Source organism: Nycticebus coucang, chromosome 3 (genome assembly GCF_027406575.1).
Source record: "Nycticebus coucang isolate mNycCou1 chromosome 3, mNycCou1.pri, whole genome shotgun sequence".
Lineage (NCBI taxonomy): Eukaryota > Metazoa > Chordata > Mammalia > Primates > Lorisidae > Nycticebus > Nycticebus coucang.
Window position 1 is genome coordinate 95648734 of NC_069782.1, and position 23417 is coordinate 95672150.

At 49.9% G+C, this 23417-nt stretch overlaps 1 protein-coding gene across 7 annotated transcripts in view; it reads right to left on the reverse strand.

Annotated features, from left to right (window-relative positions):
- Positions 1 to 10682: 10682 nt before the first annotated feature.
- CHST3 (carbohydrate sulfotransferase 3) overlaps positions 10683 to 23417 on the reverse strand; it is a 54910-nt gene continuing 42175 nt past the window's right edge. For 6 of the 7 annotated variants that reach the window (XM_053586214.1, XM_053586215.1, XM_053586218.1 and 3 more), the window contains 2 exons: positions 17634 to 17878; positions 10683 to 14576 (listed from right to left, as the gene is read on the reverse strand). In XM_053586214.1, coding sequence (XP_053442189.1) covers positions 13310 to 14576; positions 17634 to 17773 — 1407 coding nt within the window. In that variant the 5' untranslated portion in view covers positions 17774 to 17878 and the 3' untranslated portion in view covers positions 10683 to 13309. Of the gene's footprint in view, positions 14577 to 17633; positions 17879 to 18583; positions 19149 to 23417 lie in introns of those variants that run through there. The other variant, XM_053586219.1, reaches the window with a different exon arrangement.

The following is a 23417-nucleotide window of genomic DNA, read 5'->3' on the forward strand; positions in this document are numbered from 1 at the left end:
TATCCAGATTAGGTCCAATGAAGACAGAAGGCAGGTTAGTGGTTACCAAGAGAAATGGGAGCTCCCTTTTGGGGCGATAAAAATGTTCTGGAACTATATGCTAGTGATGGTTATGCATTATGAGTGTAATAAATGTCTTCAATAGTAAATATCCTGTTATATGGATTTTACCATAATAAAACTGTTACTGTGCATTACGGTGACTATAGTTAATAACATATTGCACTACATAGCTAATCGTGTCCCACAATGATGTTTCAGTCAACTGTGGACTGTGTATGTGATAGTGGTCCCATGAGATTATGATAGAGCTTTTATACCATATTTTTAGTGTAGGCTTTTGCTTTTCTCTCTTTCTTTTTTTTTTTTTACAGACATAGTCTCACTATGTTGCCTTTGGTAGAGTGCCATGGTGTCCCAGCTCACAAAACCTCAAACTCTTGGGCTCAAGCGATTCTCTTGCCTCAGCCTCCCAAGTAGCTGGGACTACAGGCGCCCGCCACAACGCCTGGCTATTTTTTGTTGCAGTTGTCATTGTGAGTTAGCTGGCCCGGGCCGGGTTCGAACCTGCCACCTTTGGTGTATGTGGCTGGCACTATGCCAGTGTAGCCTTTTTCTATGTTTGGATACGCAAATACCTACCGTGTGTTACAACTCTCCACAGTACTCAGCATAAAAACATGCTGTCCAGGTTTGGACCGAGGAGAAATATGCCGAACCGCATGGCCTACACAGTAGGCTGTACCATCTACTTTTGTGTAAGAACATTGTATGATGTCACATAGTGATGACATTGCCTAACAATGCCTTTCTCAGAATATAACCTTATTGTTCATTTTTTTGTTTGTTTTTAGAGACAGAGTCTCACTTTGTTGCCTTAGGTAGAGTGCTGTGGCATCATAGTTCACAGCAACCTCCTGGGCCTAGGTAATTCTCTTGCCTCAGCCGCCCGAGTAGCTGGGACTACAGGCGCCCGCCACAACACCAGGCTATTTTTTGTTGCAGTTTGGCCAGGCCCGGATTCGAACCCACCACCCTCAGTATATGGGGCTGGTGACCTACTCACTGAGCTACAGGTGCTGCCCACATAACCTTATTGTTAAGAACACTGTCATTGTATTTGAGGCTCGGTGCCCATAGCACAGTGGTTATGGCACCAGCCACATACCCCGCCCAGGCCAGCTAACCAACAATGACAAGTGCAACAAAAAATAGCTGGGCGTTGTAGCGGCACCTGTAGTTCCAGCTACTTGGGAGGCTGAGGCAAGAGAATCGCTTGAGCCCAAGTGTTTGAGGTTGCTGTGAGCTGTGACGCTATAGCACTCTACTGAGGGTGACATAGTGAAACTCTGTTTCAAAAAGAAAAGAAAAAAAGTACATTATCACTGTATTTGAAAATTGCTAGGAAAGTAGATTTTAAATGTTCTCATCATAAACAAAAGTGTGTGAAGTTATGCATACACTAATTATCTTGATTTAGCCATTCCATAATGTATACGTATATCAAAAATTTGTCATATACCATAAATCTATATGATTTTTATTTGTCGCTTAAAAAATAAATTTAAAAAAATGAAAGGGTTTATTCGAGTGTTTCTTGAACTTCATTGTCATTCATTCATTCTCTTCTCTTGCTGGGTCAGGCCCAGTGGCAGACAGTGTGACTGCTGTGGTCAGGGACTGAGACTTAATCACCCCTCAAAGATAAAGAGAGAAACACGCTGGTATCTAGAAGCATACAGTCAGGAGCATTTCTCGCTAATGGGCTCCCTGGATTCCTGCTTCCACAGCAACTCTTGACACATGTCTTCTCAACTGTCCCTCTGCTACCCCTCCAAGCAGCACATGAGCCCGGAAGAGGTGTGCTCCAGGCTGAGAGTGAACACGCCACTGTTTGGGTCAACCAGACTCCTCCGGGCTAGGACAGGAGGGAGAAGCACCGCCCATCAGGCAATGTTTTGAATGAACTGTTTTAAACCAGTGTCTCTTGGTTCTCAAGTGTGAGTCTCTCCACTCAAGGAGGCAGAAGGCAGAGGGCATCCTTTCCTGGAAGGGAAACTGCTTAAATAAATCAACGTCAAATCAGGGGAAACAGTATGTTAAAAAACAGAAGCGGAATTAATGAACACTTCCAAAAGAAAAGAGAAAACCAGCCACTACTCATTCATCCACTCTGGGAGATGCCCCATGGGGAATCTGGGGGTCTGTCCCTGGAGCTCAGTTCTGGTTTTCAGTATTTGTCCTGCAGGCGGCATTCATTCCATTGGGCCCCAGGTTCTGTTATAAGCTGCACTTGGGCCACTGTTCTAGACTTCAAAATATTTGTGGATTCAGTGATAACGTCCAGAAGAGGCCTGCATGGGTGAAGAAGGGCGCTGACCATCTTTGAATGGTGGTGGCCTCTGTTTATTCCAGGGTCACCATGAACTATGCATGCTACATATATCACCCTGCCCTTCCTATTTCCCCCCATTGAATACGTGAACAACCCAAGGCTCAGAGAGGGCAAGTCACTGTCAAAGTCACATAGCTAGGACACATTGCACTACTCAAGCCTGGAGAAGAGCAGACTTGGGGTAGATTTTGAAAAGCTGGCACATGTGGGCGGCACCTGTGGCTCAAAGAAGTAAGGCACTGGCCCCCTATGTCGCAGGTGGTGGGTTCAAACTCAGCCCTGGCCAAAAAACTGCAAGAAAAGCTGGCACATGGGAAAGGAATTGGGCTTGTTCTGTATGACCCCAGAGGGAAGCCTTTGATTCTAGGCTCGTGTTTCATGGCACTCCCATGGTGTCTCAGTCCCTTTGTGCTGTTACTATTATTATCATTATTTTTTTTTTTTGAGACAGAGTCTCAAACTGTTGCCCTGGGTCAAGGGCTGTGACGTCAAAGCTCACATCAACTTCCAACTCTTGAGCTCAAGTGATTCTCTTGCCTCAGTTTTTCTATTTTTACTAGAGACAGGGTCTCACTTTTGCTCAGGCTGGTCTTAAACTCATTAGCTCAAGCAATCCACCTGCCTTGGCCTCCTAGAGTGCTAGGATTACAGGCATGAGCCACCGCATCCAGCCCCAATTGATAAACAATAGGAATTTATTTCTCATAGTTCTAGAGGCTGGGAAGTCCAAGATCAAGGTGCTGTAGGTTTGGTCCTGGGAGGGCTGCTCTCTGCTTCCAAGATGGTGCCTTGATTGCTGCTTCTTTCAGAAGGGATGAATTATGTGCATTCATTCACGGGGTGGAAGAGCAGATAGGGTGATCACTAGTTCCCTCTAGCCTTTTATAGAATTTATAATCCCATTCATGGAGGCTCCACAGTCATGATTTAATCATCTCCTAAAGACCTCCACCTCTGAATACTATCACATTGGCAGTTAGGTTTCAACACATGAATTTGGAGGGACATGCAGACCATAGCACACAGACTATGGGGGTCTTAGCAGATGGAGGTGAGAGACTCAAGGCAAAGGATAGAACCCAAGGATCGAAGGCCTGTAATCTCTGAGAATGAGCAGCATGGATTCACATGCTGATACTGTTGGTCATTTCAGCTCTCTGTGCCTCAGTCATATCATCATATCATCATTCCCATATAAAATGGGAAACGAGTGATCAGACCGGACCACTCTGCTTCCTGCTGCCTTTCAGAGGCTCCGGCTCCCTGTAGCTCTGAGGAACCAGCCCAATCCCTTCTGCTTAGCACAGTTGAGAGGCTCCTGTATGTTCAGGCTGCAGCTTTTCTTTTTTTTTCTTTTTTGTAGAGACAGAGTCTCACTTTACTGCCCTCGGTAGAGTGCCGTGGCATCACATGGCTCACAGCAACCTCCAGCTCTTGGGCTTACGCGATTCTCTTGCCTCAGCCTCCCGAGCAGCTGGGACTACCAGGCTGCAGCTTTTCTTTCTAGCCTCAGACACAGCAAACTGCTTCTTGGCCCCCAAATGTCCCATGTCCCCTTCATTCTCTAGGCCTTTATACAAGCTATATCCTGTCACTCTGTTGAGTTTTCCTGGGAGAGAGAGAATGGGGCAGCAATTGAGCTCAGGCCCTGGGAATTGCCATACTGATCCTGGCAAGAGTGTGCCCAAGGGGGCTGTGTGCCCCTCAGGTGAGCATGCCCCATCATGTGCGCTGGGCAGAAAGAAATTGAAAACTTTCCAGGGGCTTGGCTCTGGTTGGACTGGGTACAGGCTGGGTGTGCAAAACCACCTGTATCTTCCTTACTGCTTGTTCTGGCCTTCTCAAGAGGACAGAAGAGGCCTCAGTAGGCGCAATGAGGTCAGCGGGGGACGTTGGGTTCTGTGGTGTGCTGACCAGCCAGACCCAGGCAGAGCTGATGGCTTCCAGACCACCCCACTTATCCTGAGGTCTAAGCCTGGGGTGGGTGTCATGAGGATAGCCATAGCTCACACCGTAGCATTCCACTGGGACTTTTAGCCAAGGTTGAAAACTTAGGTGCCTCTAGGAGCTGGGGAGCTGTCACAATGACTGGCCCAGCAGCAGTCATCCCCTTGGCTGGTCACTTCCTCATTTTGGACAGATAGGGATTCACAGAGAAGAGAGCTTGTTGGAAGTGAAACATCAGTGCAAGCGCTGTGATCAGTGGCAATGGGCATGCTGCTTTGGTACTAGGGAGACCAGGGGAGCAGGTGAAGACCCTGCTGTGCTCCCCTTAAAGAGGCTGCTGCCTGCAGCAGCCAGGGCACCCAGGGCACACACAGATGCTGTCAGAGCCTGCCCCATCCCTCACACCTCACTTCTTACTGGGCTATAGACACTTACAACCACCTGTCTCTCTGCCTCTGGGCCTAATGGCCTTTTCCAGAGTTTTGCAATACTGCTATGCTGGAGCCCATAGGCTGTGCTGAGGAATTAGTGCTCCCTAAGAGCAGCCTTCAGGCCAAGACTGACAGGGGTTTGTGTAGGAGTACTCCAGGATCCTCATCCCTCTGGTGGGATAATTCCAAGGCATAGGCTGTTTCCAGGGGGATTCTGCTCCAATTTCCCAAGATGGTATCTGGCTTAACACTGCACCCTTTTTACCAGCTGCCTTCCTTCCCCACTCCCTTGCCAGGCTGTCTACAGCTCCCAAATAAACCATTTTGCTCTCAAACCCTTACCCCACTGTCAGCTTCTGGTATAACACAAACCAAGACACGCAATTTTTAAGGGGAAGCAGAAATCTGATTTTTATATAAAACTCCTTAATTTTTAAGGATTGACCTCTTATGCCAATTTTGTTGTTGTTGTTTTTTTTTTTTTTTTTTTTTGAGACAGAGTCTCACTACCGTGCCCTTAGTAGAATGCCATAGTGTCATAACTCACAGCAACCTCAAACTCTTGGGCTGAAGTGATTCTCTTGCCTCTGCCTCCCAAGTAGCTGGGACTACAGGTGCCCGCCATAATGCCTGGCTATTTTTTTGTTGCAGTTGTCATTGCTGTTTAGCTGGCCCGGGCTGGGTTTGAACCCACCAGCCTGGGTATATGTGGCTGGCACCCTACCCCCTGAGCTATGGGTGCCGCCTCTAATGCCAATTGTTACCACAAAAACAAATATCTCTCTTCTCTGTGAATCCCTAAGTGTCCAAAATGAGGAAGCAACAGACCAAGGGGGCCACTGCTGCTGGGCTGGTCATTGTGACAGCTCCCCAGCTCCTAGAGGCATCTGAGTGTAGGATAATATTTAGAAATAAACTTATCCTACATCAAGCACACAAAGTAAATTCAGTGTGAGTTTAAAATGACTTGCTTTTCTTCCAGAGGCTTAAGAGACCTGGACCCCCCTGGGTTACTCACAGAGTTAGGCTTTTTTGGAGTTGTAAAATTCCTTAGGCCTTTTCTCTGAAGCTGTACACCCCGTGAAGCCTGAGATCCAAGGGCATGCCGCCCTTCCTCAGAGATACGGGCCAGAGGGTTGACGTATGTTAACAACATATTGTCAGAGGTCTATAGGTGCTCTGCCCTGAGGGAAGGACACAGTCGTTACTTCATACTGAGTAAACTGAGTGAACGCTTGAAGATATTCTTCTATTAACTCTGTTCCCCTGTGGCTACTTTCGTCTTTGTGACCTGCTCGGAAACTAGTCACAGTTTAGAGGAAGAGATTTACTACACTAGTGATTGCATGGATATGATAAGTATTTCCTTTCAAGTTAAATTACAGACATGTAAAAAAGAAGATAAGATGATGGAACTAATAGATAATGGATCAGGCGTGTATGTGACTGGAAGAGTATAAAACTAAAACTTGGAAGAAAGATTTTTGCTATATGCCATCCCACGGTGGATAGTCTGTTTCTTGACTTAATCATTACAGGAGCGAGTTTACACCCACGGCAAAGCTGCTGCTTGTTCGCGTCTCCGGTCACGCAACACTGAGTTTTCAACCTTGGCTTAGAGTCCCAGTGGAATGCTATGGCTTTCCTCACAATGTAGGCTACACATCCACGGGAAAAATGTGACCCACGGCCAGAGGTGTGCATGGCTGTGTGTGCACTCAAGCATGTTGGCCTGACCCTGGGCATCCCCCAAGTTCGTGGGCACTGTGGCTGTGGCCGTCTTCCTCCCCTGCTTTGGCATGAGCGTGCACTGTTACTGTGCCTCCCGTGCCTCCCTTTCTTCCTCCTTTCCTTCCTCTATTTCCTCTCCCTCCTTCTCCCTTCCTTCTTTTCTTCTCCCCCATCCCCAATTTTCTCAGGCAGGCCTCTCCTGCTGGGCCTTTACTACCTGCTTGTTCTTCTAATAAACAGCCGCAGCAGCATTGGCAAAGGTTTTATTAGCTACTAGAGGGTTACACCTCCAGGGATCCTATTTACTGTTGGTAACCTTTGTCCAGCTGTTTTAGAAATGGCTCCTTTAAGAACTATCTCAAAAAAAAAAAAAAAAAAACTATCTCAAACTCCTATTTCTCAGATAAATAGTATCCCGTGGTGTTTATGCCTGGCTTGGTTCTCCAGCGTCCCCACTCTGGGGCGATTACCACATCGTTTGGGTAATGCCATGGAGGCCTCGCAGGTGTAGGCTGAGTTGAGAAAACCAAAGATCATGGGGGCTTTATGACAGCAGCATGGACACCGTGGGGCCTTGAATTCCGACCCACAGTGACCCAGAGGCTGCTACAACCTCTGAAGACTGCTCTTGCTGCTGGCCTGCAGCTCCCTGAGAATGTCATAACCAGGGAGACGGGCCCTCAGACCCCACCCTAGACCTTCTCTTCCCAGCCACCTCATCCACCACCTTCTCTTCTGCTTCCAATGGCATTTTACAAGTGTATAGCTGCAAATTCTTCTGTAGAATTCCAGTCTTGAAAATATGGTTGTTTAGCAACTCCCCTACATATACCCATAGAAAAGTTTTCATGATAAAGGAATTCCACTCATAAAAATGGTTCTCTCTACAGCAAATCCTTAATACTGAGTTAGTCAGGCCTACTCAGAGCCTTTAATACATTGACTGCTATGTGAATTGCATCTAATTCACACTAGTTTCAAGCCCAGGGCCTCATGAAACATATGTCATGCATCTCTTGACTCTTGACCTAATAAAACACCATGGCCCCAAAGAAAGTATGTATTTTTTCCTAGTGTGGTAGTCAATGTGTTAATATGCTATTGTGAACCGTAACTTTCCAAGAGCAACTCTGTGACCACAATGCCTCCAAACACACTTGGGGACATAACTGCCAGGCTCCAGGGCTGAGCAGCTGCACAGGTCCCTACTGTTTAAGCTACTCCCAGATGGGTTCCAGCTGTCACTCCCTCAGAGATCCCATGAATGCTCAGTTCCTTGCCAGGACTGGGTAAACTGGGGTGTAGTCGGGGGGAAGATTGAGGATCCCACAGTGTTCTGAGAATGGGGGATGAGGAAGAGGAAAGACTGAGAGGCTGGGTGGGTGAGACGTCCAGCTTCTCAGCTCTGGCATTAGAGCAGTTGTTTTCTCCAGGGGGTCATTTGTAGTAGGAAACATAGCCTAGAAATTAAACTAACTACATCCAGTCCCCAGAGCAGGGGAGATAGCAATAGCACCTGACTGCGGCAAGAACTTCTATTTGGGTTGGGATGTACTGCACTGACTCAAATATTTTTAGTGTTGGGAAGAAGTGGTTTGAGCTTTCCAGGCCTGGACTGGATGAAATGACGAGACACAGTTGTGAGGTTGGGGGAAGGGGACCTGTTCCCTCACATCATGCTTCACTGGTCATTACCCCACACTCAAAACACCGTCTCCATGGCTCAGCTCTCTTCAGCTCTCCAGCTGCCTCCCACACTCACCTCCCTGACCCACAAAGTTCCACCAGCCCTTGGCTTCCTGTGTTCCTAGTAAACACTCTCCCTTCTCCCTGGGGAAACACCCATTCTCTCCACATAGCTCTTAGGAAACAAGAGGGGCTAAAATCTAATTAGAACTAAAGCTGTTATGACTGATGAATGCCAATATAATTGTAATTTGAAAGGACTCCATTAAATTCCTTGCTGAAAGGTCCTTAAGCAATCTTCTCCAGTGGTTTTTCAGATTTTGCTGAAGGCCAAATCCATCTTAAGCTCTATCTCAACAAGTAAAGCAGATTAATGCGCAGCTGCAGCTGCTCTGGTTGGTTGCCTGCCCTTTCAGCTGACTTTTAAATTCCTGAAGAGGCTTTTATGGAATAAGGGTTGTAAACCACTGATCACACCCTTCATTCTAAAAGGAAACAGGGGCCCAGATAAGGGAAGTGAGTTATTCAAGGTCTTAAAACCAGATAGTGGCAAAGCAAGACCTTGTCCTTAGGTCTCCTGACTGCTGACCTAACACTCCTGCCCCTGACCCATGATACCTGTGCACTTACCTCTGTCACACTTCACCTTTGCAGCTGGCTCCTCCAAGCACAGTCCCTACCAGCTCCGCCAGCACCAGCGAGCTAACACAAAGAACATCAGCACGGCCCATGCTTCTCCAGATGGCCAGGGGGTTCCCTGCCCTACTTCATGCTGGAAGTCACCTCTTGCTACTGTTAATTATTTTTCTGTTAATTTGTATGACCCAATTTCTGCTGAGAACAAATGCAAAAGAAAGGCAGAGGCACAGTGCATTTTGCTCATTGCATGTTTTCATTTTAATTAAATAAGTCAAGTAAGCCATTAGGCGATGAGTTCACATTCTATTCTGCAAAGCAGACCCTGACCTCTGGCAGCTGCCAACTCCCTGAAGGGCAGCCCCAGTGTTTCCAGGAGACGGCAGATTGTCTGTGGCCACAGCAAGGACATCTGGGATGATGATGGCAGCAAGGGGGCTTGAGCAACCTGGTGGGGGAAGCCAGAGACTGAGAAGAATGAGCTACATGCTACCCATACATACCTAGACACACATGGCTGGATATATTATACCATGACCAGGTATGCTGTTAATGGGGTGACTTGTAGTATGTGGGCATGAGACACAGGACGGAGGTCTTGGCAATATGGAAGTGTGGGATGCAGGTACACTTGGACTAGAATATACATATGAGATGGAGACTTCAGGGGTGCCCAGATCAAGCCCAATGTTAGAGGAAGCAGCCGAGAGGCATTTTATTCCTCAAATAAAGTGCCGGGTCTACAATATGAGCTAGGCCTGTGAAGACAGCACCATGTCTGTGGCCTCTGAAATGTGTAACAAATTTATCCCTCTTCCCCCGTGCACAGACGTGGGATACCAAAGGACACTAGATCAAAAGGATTTTGAAGCTAATCATCTTAAAATTGCCAATTCTGCTTCTGAAGCTGTGAGCACTTGAGAGGTGATGGGGCTGCATTTTGGGTTTCCTAAATGCCCTATTACCCCAGCCTCTGGCCGTAGCCCCAGGCTGAGGGTGCTGGCAGATATGGAGTAAACTCATCATCAAACATTTATTTTCCATTCATTGAGTTGTTTGTTTTCAAGTGTGTGTGTCACAAAGAAGGACAAAGGCTAGAATTTGCTCATACACCTCAGCCTTTAGAGAACAGCTTGGTGACCACCTGAAAGAGTGTGCTACACAGCTGCACAGCCAGGCTCCTGTTTCCCTTTCCATGGAGATTCAGTAATCCTGCTCTCCCCTGACTACTCCCAAGGACCCCCAAGGGTCCTCACCTACTCCATGGTTTATGAATAGGCCCAGAGGGGAAGGTGGTGACAGGCAGTGGGGCCCAGATCAAGCCCAATGTTAGAGGAAGCAGCCGAGAGGCATTTACACATTAGACACTTCCCTGTCTCACCAGGCCTGGGACATTCTGAATCATCTATAAAGCCTGGGTGAAGGAGCTCATCAGCAAGAAGGAAAATGAATAAACTATCATTGCTGAGTGGGGCCTCTTGTGCTGGGGAAGCTGGTAGCTGATGGAGGGGAGGCCTCATTGCTTCCACTGTCTCCAGGTAGGTGGACACTGTGGACGGGTAGGTGGACATTATGGAAGATAGAAGCAAGCAGAGCTGGCCTCTGGAAGAGGCACTGCCCCCAGCTTCCCCACCCCAGATTCAAGCTGGAAACCCCATATGCATGACCCCAACCATGTCCACAGAGCCAAGCCAGTAGTCACCTCCATGCTGTCCTTCCCCAAACCCCAAGGGATCCCAGAGCACACCGAGCCCTAGGAGGATAGGTTTCAAGGCAATACCCACCCACTTAAGCCATTCCCTGCCTCTGACATCTAGGTAAAGGTAATACAGCAGAAAGGGCCCAGTGTTGTATCTTCAAATCATTAAGAGATACAATCAAGGATTCTCCTCTATCCTGGGACCATCGTGATGTTGGTTTACTCCCCTTTTGTATTCCAAATTGTCTTTGGGTGTCTTTGTGTGTATGGAGTGTGTGAATGGTTTTTATCCTTTTGTCTTTCTTGATTTGGGTACAGCTTTGAGTCCCTGCAAATAATAAGGTATTTTATGTCTCTTTTCACAAAATAAATAAATAAAGTCAACTTGCAATGTACACATTGCCAATGTCCTGAGAAGTCTCAAAGGTCCATTCTCGATAAGATCCTCAGAGAGTGGAGACATGGCCTTGGCCCCAAAGGCACAGCCAGGGAAGATCAAGTTGTCTGTCCACATCAGGAGGTCCCAAGGGAGAGCCCTGGATGGAGGTGGCAGGGCTCCAACCCCAGCAGGGAACTGGGGGAGCAGGGTGCAGGGTGGGGAAGAATAGCCATACTTCTGGGCCTGCCAGAAATATAGTGGCCCCACTCTGCCCCAATGTCAAGTCTTCAGAACTATATTTGTTTGTACTCTGTTGCTGGACTGTAAAACCAAGAGCGGAAACCTCCTTGAATGACTGAAATCCATGTTGATAAGAGACCCAATAGCTCAAATACACTGATTATACCAAATCCCACAAGATGGCTACTGTTCTCACCTTTCCAAACAGTGGCTTCCTGCCAGGGCATATTCTTCACAGCAACTCCAGCCAGAGTTGTACTTCCCTGGTTGTCCATTTACTCCAACCAAAACTCAGCCCTCTGGGTTTGACAATGGGTTGTATCTGACATAGACATTGTCCAGGAAATCAGAAAGAGCTGGGTGGTTCTTGGTGATGCTCCTGCCAGCTCTGAGGTGGTATGGAGTTCTGCTTCTGGGTTTGGGATAGTCATGGGGAAGGGCTTCCACTTTGGAGATACTCACTGCTTGGTCATCAGGCCCCTGGCCCCCCAGGAAAGGTGTTAGGGCCCAGGAAGGATTTTCAAATCTAGCCTCTTCTCAGAGACAGGGTAAGGGCTGCTATTTATGTTGCTTCTGGACACGGGGCAAGAACACTGGTGGTTTCTAAGATTGATAGCACATGGGGTTCAAAGCAAAAAGCCCATGGGGCACTGTGGGCTACCACACGGTCACCTAGTCCTGATCTCTCTGGGAGAAGTCTCCTTTTCCTGTCCTTTCTCTCTGCCAGGAGCCAATTGCTCCCTGCTGGTTTCCCCAGCCTCCCTCAGCCCACAGTCCTGCAGAAATAAAACCAAAAACACAGCCACAAAACAAGAAAGACACTAAGCCATAAATAACCTAAAATCCCCAAATAAAACACCCAGCCCATCCTGCGTTGAGCAATACTCTTCCCAGAGCCCTAAAGGCGGAATTCCAGACACTAGTTGTAACCATGGTGACCAGCTGGCTGACCTCTGCCCAGGAGGGAGAAGGCAGCCTTCTCAGGGGAGGGAGTGCATCCTGGTGTGACTTCTCCCCCAGGAGCACTCTGTGCTTTCTTCTTGGCCCTGCTCTAGTTGAGGACTGGCTAGAAATGGCAGGACTGTGAGCTGCCTTTTGCCTCCAGGGACCACAGCTGCTTCTGCCAGCCAGGCCCCAGGCAGCCTTCAAGTACGGACAGTGAGCCAGCAGAGCTGGTGGCGCCTTTGCCACACCATTTCAAAACATCCTGCCTGCCAGTGTAAGGATGTGGAGGGTGGGTCGGAGGAGGTAGCCATGAAAATCTAAGGTGGGCAGAGGCTTTGGACTCTGCAATTCCGAATCTGTTTAGTTCCAAACCTGGGCAGGACACTGTGCCATTGCCCTCCACTGTGTTTTCTTCCCTGCCTCTCCAAATAGTCCTAAAAATGCAATTACAGGCTCCTCATCAGGTGTGTGATACAGACAAACACTGTGGGCAAAAAGCAACAGGGAAGGCTGTCTGTATGTGTGTTTTATGTTTTGAAGATGCTTTTCTGTGTGTGTGGTTTGTACATTATGTCTATCTTTGTATTTGTTTGTGCTTTGTTGCTGTACACAGAGCTGATACTCATCAGTAGCCAGAACAGCCATCCTGTTTATGGAAATATTGTTCTGTACCGGTAGATAAACAGCCACTGTCACATTATAAGCCTCATATTCCACCCCTGATACCTTGGGCTGTCCCTGCATCTCTCCAAGGGCCCACCCATACAGGATTCCCCAAATTTAGAACAAAAGGGCTACAGTGATATAGCAGGAGGGCTGGCTGTGGCTGGCAGGTGACTTTGCCCCTTCTGGTTGTTAAACATTTGGACTCTGGCCCACAGGGTCTCCATGTATTAATGTGTGTGAGAGAGAGAGAAAGAGAGAGGTGCGTCGATAGGCCTGGGCCTGCCTAGGCCTGCTCAGAAAGCTGTAGCCCCTCAGGACTGGGTGACAGTCCAAAAAGGGACCAGGCACTGTCCTGTTCTCAGAGACACCCCAGGGCCTGTGGCTGCGGTGGGGATGCTAGCTGGCTGGGGGCCTACTGCTACAGCAAGGGGCTGCCTGCTTACGGGGCAGCGTCCCAGCCGCCCTCGGCGAGGGCTGCATCTCACCACTGGCCTGGGTGTGAGGAAGGCAGGGCGGGCCTTTTACCAGGAGGGGTACACAGGGCCCCAGGGCCCCTACGTGACCCAGAAGGTGCCCCGTTCCTCCAGCAGGCTGACGGAGCGGTTGGTGAGGGAGGCGGCATCCCGTGCCAATTTGTAGCCGAAGAGGTGCATGGCAGGGCCACAGGCGGCCTGCACTACCTGGGCCAGCTTGAAGGGCATGCTGAAGCGCCACTTCTCGAACTGCTCTGAGGAGTTCTTCTGGGTGGAATAGATGCCGCTGCTGTCGCGGGTGGCCTGCGTGTTCTTCTGGATCCAGTCCTCCACCTGTGGGGTCAGGGGGATGCCTGCGAAGCGGTACATCTCGCGGGCCTTCTGCAGGGGCCTGCGCGCCACGTCCTCGTAGCGCACCAGCATGTAGCGGCCCTGCAGCCAGGGCGGCTGCCGCAGGCCCAGCTCCGCCGATAGGCGGATGCTCTCGCAGTTGCCCCGCAGCCGCTGCACCTCGTCCTCTCGCAGCTGGTCCTCCCCCTCGGCCAGCCACTTCTTCCAGGTCTCGTACTTGCCTGCGAAGGCCACCATGCGGGAGGCCAGCACGGCCCGGGGGTCACGCACCAGCTGGATGACCCGCAGGTCCAGCCGGGGGTCCTCGGCCAGCGGCTGCAGGAACTCCAGCTGGCGGATGCGTACGGCCTTGAGCGCCATGTGCTCCTTGCGGCGGCAAGCCTCGGCAGCCAGCGTCACGTTGAGGGGCCCGCAGCGGCGGTTCTTGCAGTGGTACTTCTCAAAAACCTTCTTGACGAAGGGCGTGCAGACGGGGTCCTCGCAGAGCGAGCGGCTGGAGCCCCGGCGGAACATGAACTGGGTCAGGTGGTCCTCGGGCAGGGGCGAGATGAAATGCTCCAGGACGTACAGGTCGCACAGGAAGAGCTGCTTGAGCACGTCGCGGTACACCAGGGCCGAGGCCGCGGCGCTGGCGCCCCCCGACTCGAACGCCACCGTGCGCTCGATGTGCCACAGCGGCTCGAAGAGGTAGAAGATGTTGCCCTGCTGGTTGAAGAACTCGCCCACGAACGAGGAGCCGGTGCGGGTGGTGGCCATGAGGAGCACGTGGCGCCGGGGCCGGCCGGGTGGGGGCGCCGTCTCCTCCGCCTCGGCCTCCGCTGCGGGCTCCACGCCCAGCTGCATGCTGACGTTGCGAAGGCGGCTCTGCAGCTGGGAAAAGGCGGAATCCAGCTCGGTCAGGGACAGGAGGGACGCGTTCTCAGCCAAGACCAGGGCTGGATCGGTGCTGTTGGCATCTGCCAGGGTTTGGGGGATCTGCTTCAGCTTGTCGGAGACTCTGTGAGGACAAAGGAAGACCGTGGTCAGATGGGGACCCCATCTCCTGCGCAACTCTCAGGAGTCTTCCCAGCAGACCACCCAAAGGCTAAGTTGGGCTTCCCCCAAAGCAGACTCTGAGACAAGGACCTGAGTGTAAGTAGTTCATCTGGGACATGAGCTTAGGAAGAACCGGGAGGGGCAGGAAAAGAAGTCCACGAGGATGTGCTGCCGGGGAGAAGGCTGCCCCTAAGGCAGATGAGGCTCACTCTGACCGCAAAACTCTGGGAGGCGCCTGTGGCTGAAAGGAGTGGGGTCCCGGCGCCATATACCGGAGGTGGAGGGTTCAAACCCGGCCCTGGCCAAAAACTGAAAAAAAAAAAAAAAAAAGTTGCTGGGTACAGAGCCGCAGGGGCTTACAGTAGGACCCAGTAGGCATGAACCAGAACAGTTCATGCCCAGTGCCCCAAATGGAGCACTGACAGCGTCTGCTACACGGCTCTGTCCCCGCTGGTGCTTTGGCTGACCTACCCATCCAGGTCTAAGAAATCCTTCTACATCGAATAGGCCCACTGCACACAGAAATAAACTGCTGACTCAAGGAGGCTGGGGGCATCCCCCGAGGGCCTGTTTGAGAGACATTCCCCAGAAGTTGAACAATATACAACCCAGGAGGCTGCAGTATCCTGCCTTGCCATGGACTCATTGTCACACATGACATCAAGACTTCTATAGAGGATGTGCTGCTAACACTAGGTGTCATTCTAGGCCAATAACTAAGTTGATAGTAATAGTCACAGCCAGCAAATAATGGACACCAACTATGTGCTAGGCACTGGGCTAAATGCCTTTACATTTTCTTATTTAATCTTTATAATAAGGCAGGTCCCACTAACCACATTTTACTGAAGAGGAACTGAAGACTCAGAAAAGTGAAGTATTGGTATTATTAGTGTTTTCTTAAACTTTTCTTTTCTCTTATACCTGCCATCTCTCCCAAAATTGGGCATTAATTAATCTCTGAACCAGTAATTCCCTTAGTTGCTAACTTAGTAAGTGCCTTTCTTATAGAACCTTAATTTATTTAGGTGACAGGGATTGGGTACAGTGGCACCATCAAGGCTCACTGTAGTTTCTAAACTCCTTGGCTCAAGTGATCCTCCTGCCAAGCCTCCCAAATAGCTGGGACTAGGGGTGTACACCATCACACCTGGCTATTAAAAAAATTATTTTTGGTTAGACATGGTGGCTCACACCTATAGTCCTAGCAGTCTGGGAGGCTGAGGTGGGAGGATAGTTTGAGCTCAGGAGTTTGAGACCAGCCAGGCAATTGAGACCCTATCTCTACTAAAAAAAGAAAAATTAGCTGGGCATTGTGGTGGGTACCTATAGTCCCAGCTACTTGGGAGGCTGAGGCAGGAGGATTGCTTGAGCCCAGGAGTTTGAAGTTATTGTGAGGTAGGCTAAGGCCAAAAACTCTAGCCTGGGCAATCTGAAAGTTGGTCTCAAAAACAAAATTATTATTACTATTATTTTTTTGTAGAGATGGGGTCTTGTATGTTGCCAGACTCATCTCATACTCTTGGCCTCAAAAACTCCTCCTGCTCAGTGTCCCAAAGTGCTGAGACTATAGGCATGAGCCACTGCATCAGGCTCGAACCCCTTCTTAATGACTAATGTGCCTCCTTGGATTTTTTTTTTTTTTTGAGAGTCTCATTATGTTGCCCTCTATAGAGTGCTGTCGCGTCACAGCTCACAGCAACCTCAAACTCCTGGGCTTAAGCCAGTGGTTCTCAACCTGTGGGTCGTGACTGTATTAAAGGGACGCAGCATTAGGAAGGTTGAGAACCACTGGCTTAAGAGATTCTCTTGCCTCAGCCTCCCAAGTAGCTGGGTCTAGAGGTGCCTGCCACACCGGGCTATTTTTTGTTGCAGTTGTCACTGTTATTTAGCAGGCGTGGGCCGGGCTCAAACCTACCAGCTTAGGTATATGTGGCCGGTGCCCTACTCACTGAGCTACAGACCCTAAGCTGCCTCCTTGTATTGTAAAATCTTTCTGGTAATGCATTAGAAAATTTTTTTTGTAGATTAGTAAAAATGCCTTCCTGTTTCCATGTTCCTTTATTCAAAGCTAATAGGTGCTTTCCTTCGTTTTCCAGTAACTAAGTATAAAAATCATGTTGCTTTATAGTTTTAAAAATATTTTAGATATTTTTATCGATGAGCTTTCTTAATGTCACTGTCTTCACAGATTATTGACACTGTCACCTGACCCATGTGGCTACATACTTCCTGTCTCTACTTTGCCTAATAATGTTCCTTTGGGTCTGCAAGGTTCTTAAACTGGGCTAGCATTAATGATGTTTGTGCAACTTTTTTTTTTTTTTTTTGAGATAGAGTCTTCCTCTGTTGTCTAGAGTGCAGTGTTGTCATTGTAGCTCACAACAAACTCAAACCCCCGGGCTCAAGCAAATCTCCTGTCTCAGCCTTCCAAATCGCTGTGACGGCAGGTGTGCTTCATCACAACCCTCTAACTTTTTTGTAAAGATGGGATCTCACTCTTGCTTAGGCTGGCCTCAAGGGATCTTCCCATTTCGGCCTCCCAGAGTGCTGGGATTACAAGCATGAGCCACCGTGCTCGGCTAGATGTTCTGTACAATTTAACTCACTGGCAGAAATACAACGTTGGACCTTTTAACCACTAGAACAAAATTGTTTAAATTGACAGTCGCAGAATTGTGGTGTTTCACATTGATCTTTTGCTAATGCAATTAACAGTCTATTTGCATGTATGACTTAATAAAACTTTGAATCATTTTTTTTTTATATATATAGAAAGAAACGTGAAGTATCTTGCCGAAAAAGGCCAAGGCAGAGGACTCCAATCCAGGCTGCCTGAGTCCGGAGTCCACGTCTCATCCTGTGCTGTTATGAGGATATGTAACTGCCTGGGACATGGGAGGGGCCTGGTGATGACTGGTTGAAGAAAAGCATTTGCAAGTCCACAGAGAGTCTTGTAGTCACCTTCCATCCCCACTCAGCCCACCTTGGTAAGAAGACTTGTGCTTGTGTCCCTCACCTTGATATGATTTTATTTTCCTTTTCAATGAAGACAAAAACTATCACCACAAAAGCCAAGAAAAGGGCATATTTGCCCCGCATCCTCAGGCTGTGCACCAAGTCCCGGCAGTCCTGGGGCAAAGAGAATCCCTTCTCCATGGGGAAAGATGGGGACTCCTCAGGCTGGTCGTGGACACTCAGCTCAGGAACATCACTTGGGACCCGGCTTGTCTTTTTTGTCTTCAGGTGGGGGACACCCTTGTCCTGTGGAGAGACAGGCAGTTAGGACACCCATGTCTGTAGACAAGGAACATGGAGGATGCATCTTCACCAGACTTTTCAGCCAGGAGCCCAGGCCCATTCTCCAGACAGACATGCCCCCCGTAGACTTGAGGTCTCTTGAGTAGGTGATTTAAATGCTAACGAACTCTCCAATTCATCTATCCCACCTCCTCAATTTCTCCCTTGATTTCACAAGTCAAAAGCATGTGTATATGGAAAAGAATATTCCTTGCAGCATAAATGTTCATAACAGCAAAAGACTGCACACACCTACATTAAAAGATGAGGTCATAGCCACGCAATAGATTTTGTGATCACATAAAATAATGAGGTGGATCTATAAATGCTGCATGAAAAATCTAAAAATGCTTTATTTTTTTTTGAGACAGTCTTACTATGTCACCCAGACTAGAGTGCTGTGGTGTCATAGCTCACAGCAACGTCAAAGTCTTAGGCTTGAGCGATCCTCTTGCCTCAGCCTCCCAAGTGTCTGAGACTACATGTGCCCATCATAATACCTTTCTATCTTTAGTAGAGATAGGGTCTTGCTGCTCTTACTTAGGCTGGTCTTGAACTCCTGAGCTCAAGCAATCCACCTGCCTCAGCCTCCTAGAGTGCTAGGATTACAGGCGTGAGCCACCGTGCCCAGCCACAAAATACATTTTTTTTAAAAAGTAAGGTACATACACAGTGTGTTCCTGTACAACAGAGTTTTTCAACCTCAGCACTGCTGACATTTCAGACCAGATAATTCTTAGTTGTGGGGGCTTGTCCTGTGTGTTATAGAATGTTTAATGGTATCTTGGCCTTTACACTAGATGCCAGCAGCACCCCATTTGTGACAATCATAAATGTCTCCAGACATTGTCAAATGTCCCCTAGGGGTGGGGAGGTGAAGGATACAAAATCATCTTGGGTTGTGAATCTCTGATGCAGCATGATTCCATTTGGAAAAAAAGTAGAAAAAAATATAGATGCTGGATACTGGGCTGTGCCTACAGGGACACACAGCCATGGTGACCATGGTTACTTCTAGGAAAGGGGGATGGGTGGGTGGAGTGAGAATGGTGGGTGAGTCTTATGTTTACTGAGAGCACTGTACATTGTTAGACATTTTACCATGTCTGTGTATAAATTTTTAAAAGTCAACTAAACAGAAAAAAAAAGTCATAGCAAATACATTCTACCAAAATCTCTAACCCAGCCTTAGTCTTAAACTCTCCAATTTCTGGACAAGCTAAATTAGGGCTCCCTACAGCCCCACCACTGTACAAAGATCTCATTAGTACCTGATGCTCGTCATAAAGTGACAACTATACAATACTGAATTTCCCTTCGCAGGGGACAGGGAGTTTGTCTGGGCTTCTTATTACCCCTTAGCCTGGGCTAGGACTGTAAGAGACACTCAAACACAGTGGCTGAACGACTGGATGGATGGATAAAGGAATAAATGACCCTCAGCTAAAGCCATATGTATTTTTTAAAGCCAGAGCAATTACAACATTGCCCCGTGGAGCCTGAGTCACCGTTTTTTAATTCACTCTCATGACCGTGGCATGCCCTGTTGCTCCAAATTCCTACACAGCACCCCCCCCTCCAAAAGTCTCTCTCCTTTCTCCATAAGGACAGTCATGCATAGGGACAACCTCTCCAATTTGGAGTTTGGAAACATCTTACAGTGACCTGGTACAGGGCACCCAGGTCCAATTCTTGCTTGCCACCACTGCTTGTCCCTGTTTCTGGATAAGATGGATTTTCCCTGAGGGTTGAGGCTGATGTTGACACAGGAGAGTGGGAGGGGAGGAAGGAGTTTTCCAGGGCTGTGCTTTCATCATATAGTGAAGAGGCTTCAGGGATAGCCAGAAACATCTGCTCTTTAGGGAAAGCAGTGAGGTAGGTGGGTGAGCAGATGGGCACGCTGACAGTGGGAGTGGAGGTCTCCAGGCTGTGATGGGCAGAGGGTGCTGGGGGTACTCCGGAGTATGGATGAATAAACAGGAGCCCAGGAGGGAATCCACAGGACAGCTCCAGGGCAACTGGAATAGACCTGCCTCTTCCTGATTCTCTTAGGCCTTTCTCATGAGCTCATTGAGTGCTTGCTTCTCTGTGCCAGGTGCCACGCTAAGCACTGGCATTCCTCATCAAATTTTCAACAAAGCCCCACTAGGTAGCAATTACCTCATTTTACAGATGAGTAAACTGAGGTTGAGAGAGGTTAAGTAACCTGCCCAGGGTTCCTCCAGCAGCAGCCCCTGACTGTCCCTCCCAGGCCCAGGTCATGAGTCTCTTGGTGCACCCCAGGGACCCCTATTATAGACTACAGCTGGGCTTTCCTGCTGAGTATTTGCACTCCCTCCCTAGACCACAAGCTCCCTGAAGTTGGGACTGGCACCTAGAATATCACTTGGCACATACCAGCTGTCCAACAAATCACTGGTGAGAGCATATGTGGAGGCTGGTGCCTGGTGGGCTGCTGGCATGAGTGTGTAGGACGACCAGTGGGGCCACATTCCCCACTGTGTAGCCTGTTGTGGGCTGTGAGCCTGTTCTACCGAGTGGGTGAAACTCAACAGTGAGCCTTCAGAGCACAAGGTGTTGAAATCCTGACTTTCTGCCCTCTTGGCACTCTCAGCTGCAAGTTCTTGGATTTGATGATATGAGGGAAGCAGACGGAGCTCAGGTCAGAAGTGCTGGGTTCTAGTCCTGCCTCTGCCTCTGCCATGCTGTGCACCCTTGTATAAATCACTTAACCTCTCTGGCCCTCAGTCTGTTCACCTGTAGCATGAAAAGGGCAGTCCCTACTACCTAAGGTTGCTGTGGGGACCATATCTGGTGTACAGTAACGTTCATTAAATAGGAGAGGCGTTCATTAAATAGAAAAGGCGGGGTGGGTGAGGGCACGTGCCCTAGCTGCCCTTTCTCTTCTGGGTCTAGCACCTTTGGTAAGATTTAAAAGTTGAAATGTCTTCATGACAAACTCCTGAACCTCTTCCTATTCTCCCTTCCAAGGGCTGTTTCTATTTTTGAGTTGCTATCCCAGCCTCCTCAGCCCCAGAACAATACAAGGTTCAAAGATCCTTCCTGACATTGCCCTAAAAGGAAGCAGCAAGGGTGGAAACTGACAGGAAGCACAAGGCAGGCTGCTGGCTGCTTCGCCCTGGCCCAGGCCTGCTGCCCTCTGCTTGGCTTTGGAAGCCAAGGGGGCGATTTAGAGGGCATGAGGGGGGTGCAGCAGGTCCCAGGGCCAGGAGGTGGAAGAGGGTTAGTGCCAAGAGGTCACAGGGTCATGAAGGAGGGCACAGGGCCAGGATGGGGGTCACGCAGCAAAGCCCCAGGAAGAACCCGCCCAGCCGGAGGCTCTCTGTAAGAAGTGGGGCCGTGACATCTGTGACACTGAGTGAAACTTAGTGCCATCTCCTTCCCAAGTTGCACAGCACAAGGGCTAGTTCTGCCGCCCCTGCTTGGCTCATGGGAAGAACTGAAAAACCTCATCCTCCTTCTCTTGGCAGATACCCCTCCTGGCCCTGAATACTTACTTGATACTTTTCATCCCCTCAACACCCCAGCAACCATGTACAGTCCAAGAAAAGGGAGTGTTCGCCCGCCTGGATCCCAGCAGAGGCCGCATTTGTGGGGCAGCAGGGCCGACGGTGCCGTGAAGAATGCCAGGGGCACATGCTAGCCCCACTCTGCCCAGTGCAGAGAGAGTGGGACGGCTCCCATTGTGCCCAGTGCTGGCCCAGTTGTCTGCACACTGAGCACGGACACCAGAGGCAGGCGGAGAAGCACAAGCATCTGGCGAGTGCCCACTGTGTGCCGGGCCCAGGGCAGGTGCTGAGAGTCAGCCGAGGGCGCAGCACTGGCTCAGGCCCTCCAATTGCTGGCAGTAAGGTGTGGGACATGGGCTTATACACCACCTCTAACTACCATACGGTTCTCAAAAGCACCCTCATCCCTGTCTCACTTCCTCCTACCCCTCAGCCCTCCCTCTCCAGCTGGCTTCTGCCCCCATCTTCCACATCCCAAGAGCTCAGCGATCTCCTGTAGCTCTAATGTGGCTGCCACGTGGGTCCTTCAGGCTCCAGGCTGCAGACTGCCCACTCCCTCCCTGCCGAGACTTCCCCACGCCCCTCTCCTGCCTCCCCCCTGCCTCTCTGGCTTTCCCAGGCTTGGCCTCCTCACAGAGCACACGCAATCTTCCCACCCAGGTGGGTGAGCATTTGCTCACAGCTGCACCATCATCCAGCTCCTCAGCCACAGGGAAGCTTCTCAGAGGCACAGTCAGCACTCGGTCCTGCCAGAGCAGCTCCTGCTTACAACACCAATGCACTATTCAGAGTAAAACACAAGCCCTCCAACGGCCTCTGAGAGCCAGACCCTGCTCACCTCACCCACCTCTGCCCCTGCCCCCTGCCCTGCCTGCCACTCCCTTCGTGGGGGCTTCTGCACAGCCGGTCTTCTGGCTGCCTCCTCCTAAGCAGTCAGGCTGCAGCTCAAATGCCCCTGCTCTGGAGTCCCCCCCAGACCCTCGACCCAAAGCTGACTCCCCTTCTCTCCCCTCCCAGCCTCTGCCCCCTCGTGCTGCCTCATCTCCCTCCTAGATGGAAACACACCGTTAACTGCCTCTTCCATCACGTCCATGAGGGGTCAGCTTCACCTGGCTGTTTGTTCCCCCTTTGCATTCCCAGAGCCCAGAACTGTACCCGGCATAGAGTAGGTGCTCCACAAATACTTGCGGAATGAATGAGTAAATGAATGAATGAACGTCCTTCCCGATGCATTTAGCCCCGTGCAAGATGCTTAGTCATTCTGAGCTGACAGACAATGTGACGAGAAAGAAAGAAAAAGCAGGTGCTCACATATGAGTGAGCCCTGTGTCCACGCCGCGGGCACGGGCCCTGAGAGCACTCTATGGGCCTGTGCAAAGAGCTCATACAGGGAGCGTCGCTATGGACGGATGCCATGGGTGGGCTTGCTACCTGGGGCTTCACACACTTCAGCTTCTTGAGTTCTTTCAGTGCGAGACGCTCACAGCTGTGTACCAGTAAAGGGCAGGCAGAAAACAGCCTGAGACATCCCCAGACAAATGTCAGTGAGCGAACACCATGGAAAGAAAACTGGGCTGTGGGCAAAGGCCGGGCAAGCTCCGGCTAGCTGGGCCTCGGCTTCCCTTCCCTGCTCTCCCTGAGGGTCTTTCTGCTCAGGCCTCCCTTGTGACTTGGCAAGGTGCCTTGCTAGAGCAAGTTTTCTACTTGGATGGCCTCCAGCCTGGCCTTTCCACTGAGGCCCAAACTGGACTGTAGCCCATCTCTGTCTCCCCTTGGGGAAGGGGGGCTCCAAGCAAGCCGGCTGTGATAAGGAACGGCCCTGCCAGACATTGCATCAGGCAGCAAAACTCCACTCCCCTTGCTCACAGGGGCCAAGAGCATGGTGGGGATGGGGCCTCAGCTGTGGCAGGCCCAGCTCACACAGCCTTTCCCAGGGGCAGGAGGAGGAGGTGAGCAGAACAGAGGAGCTGAGG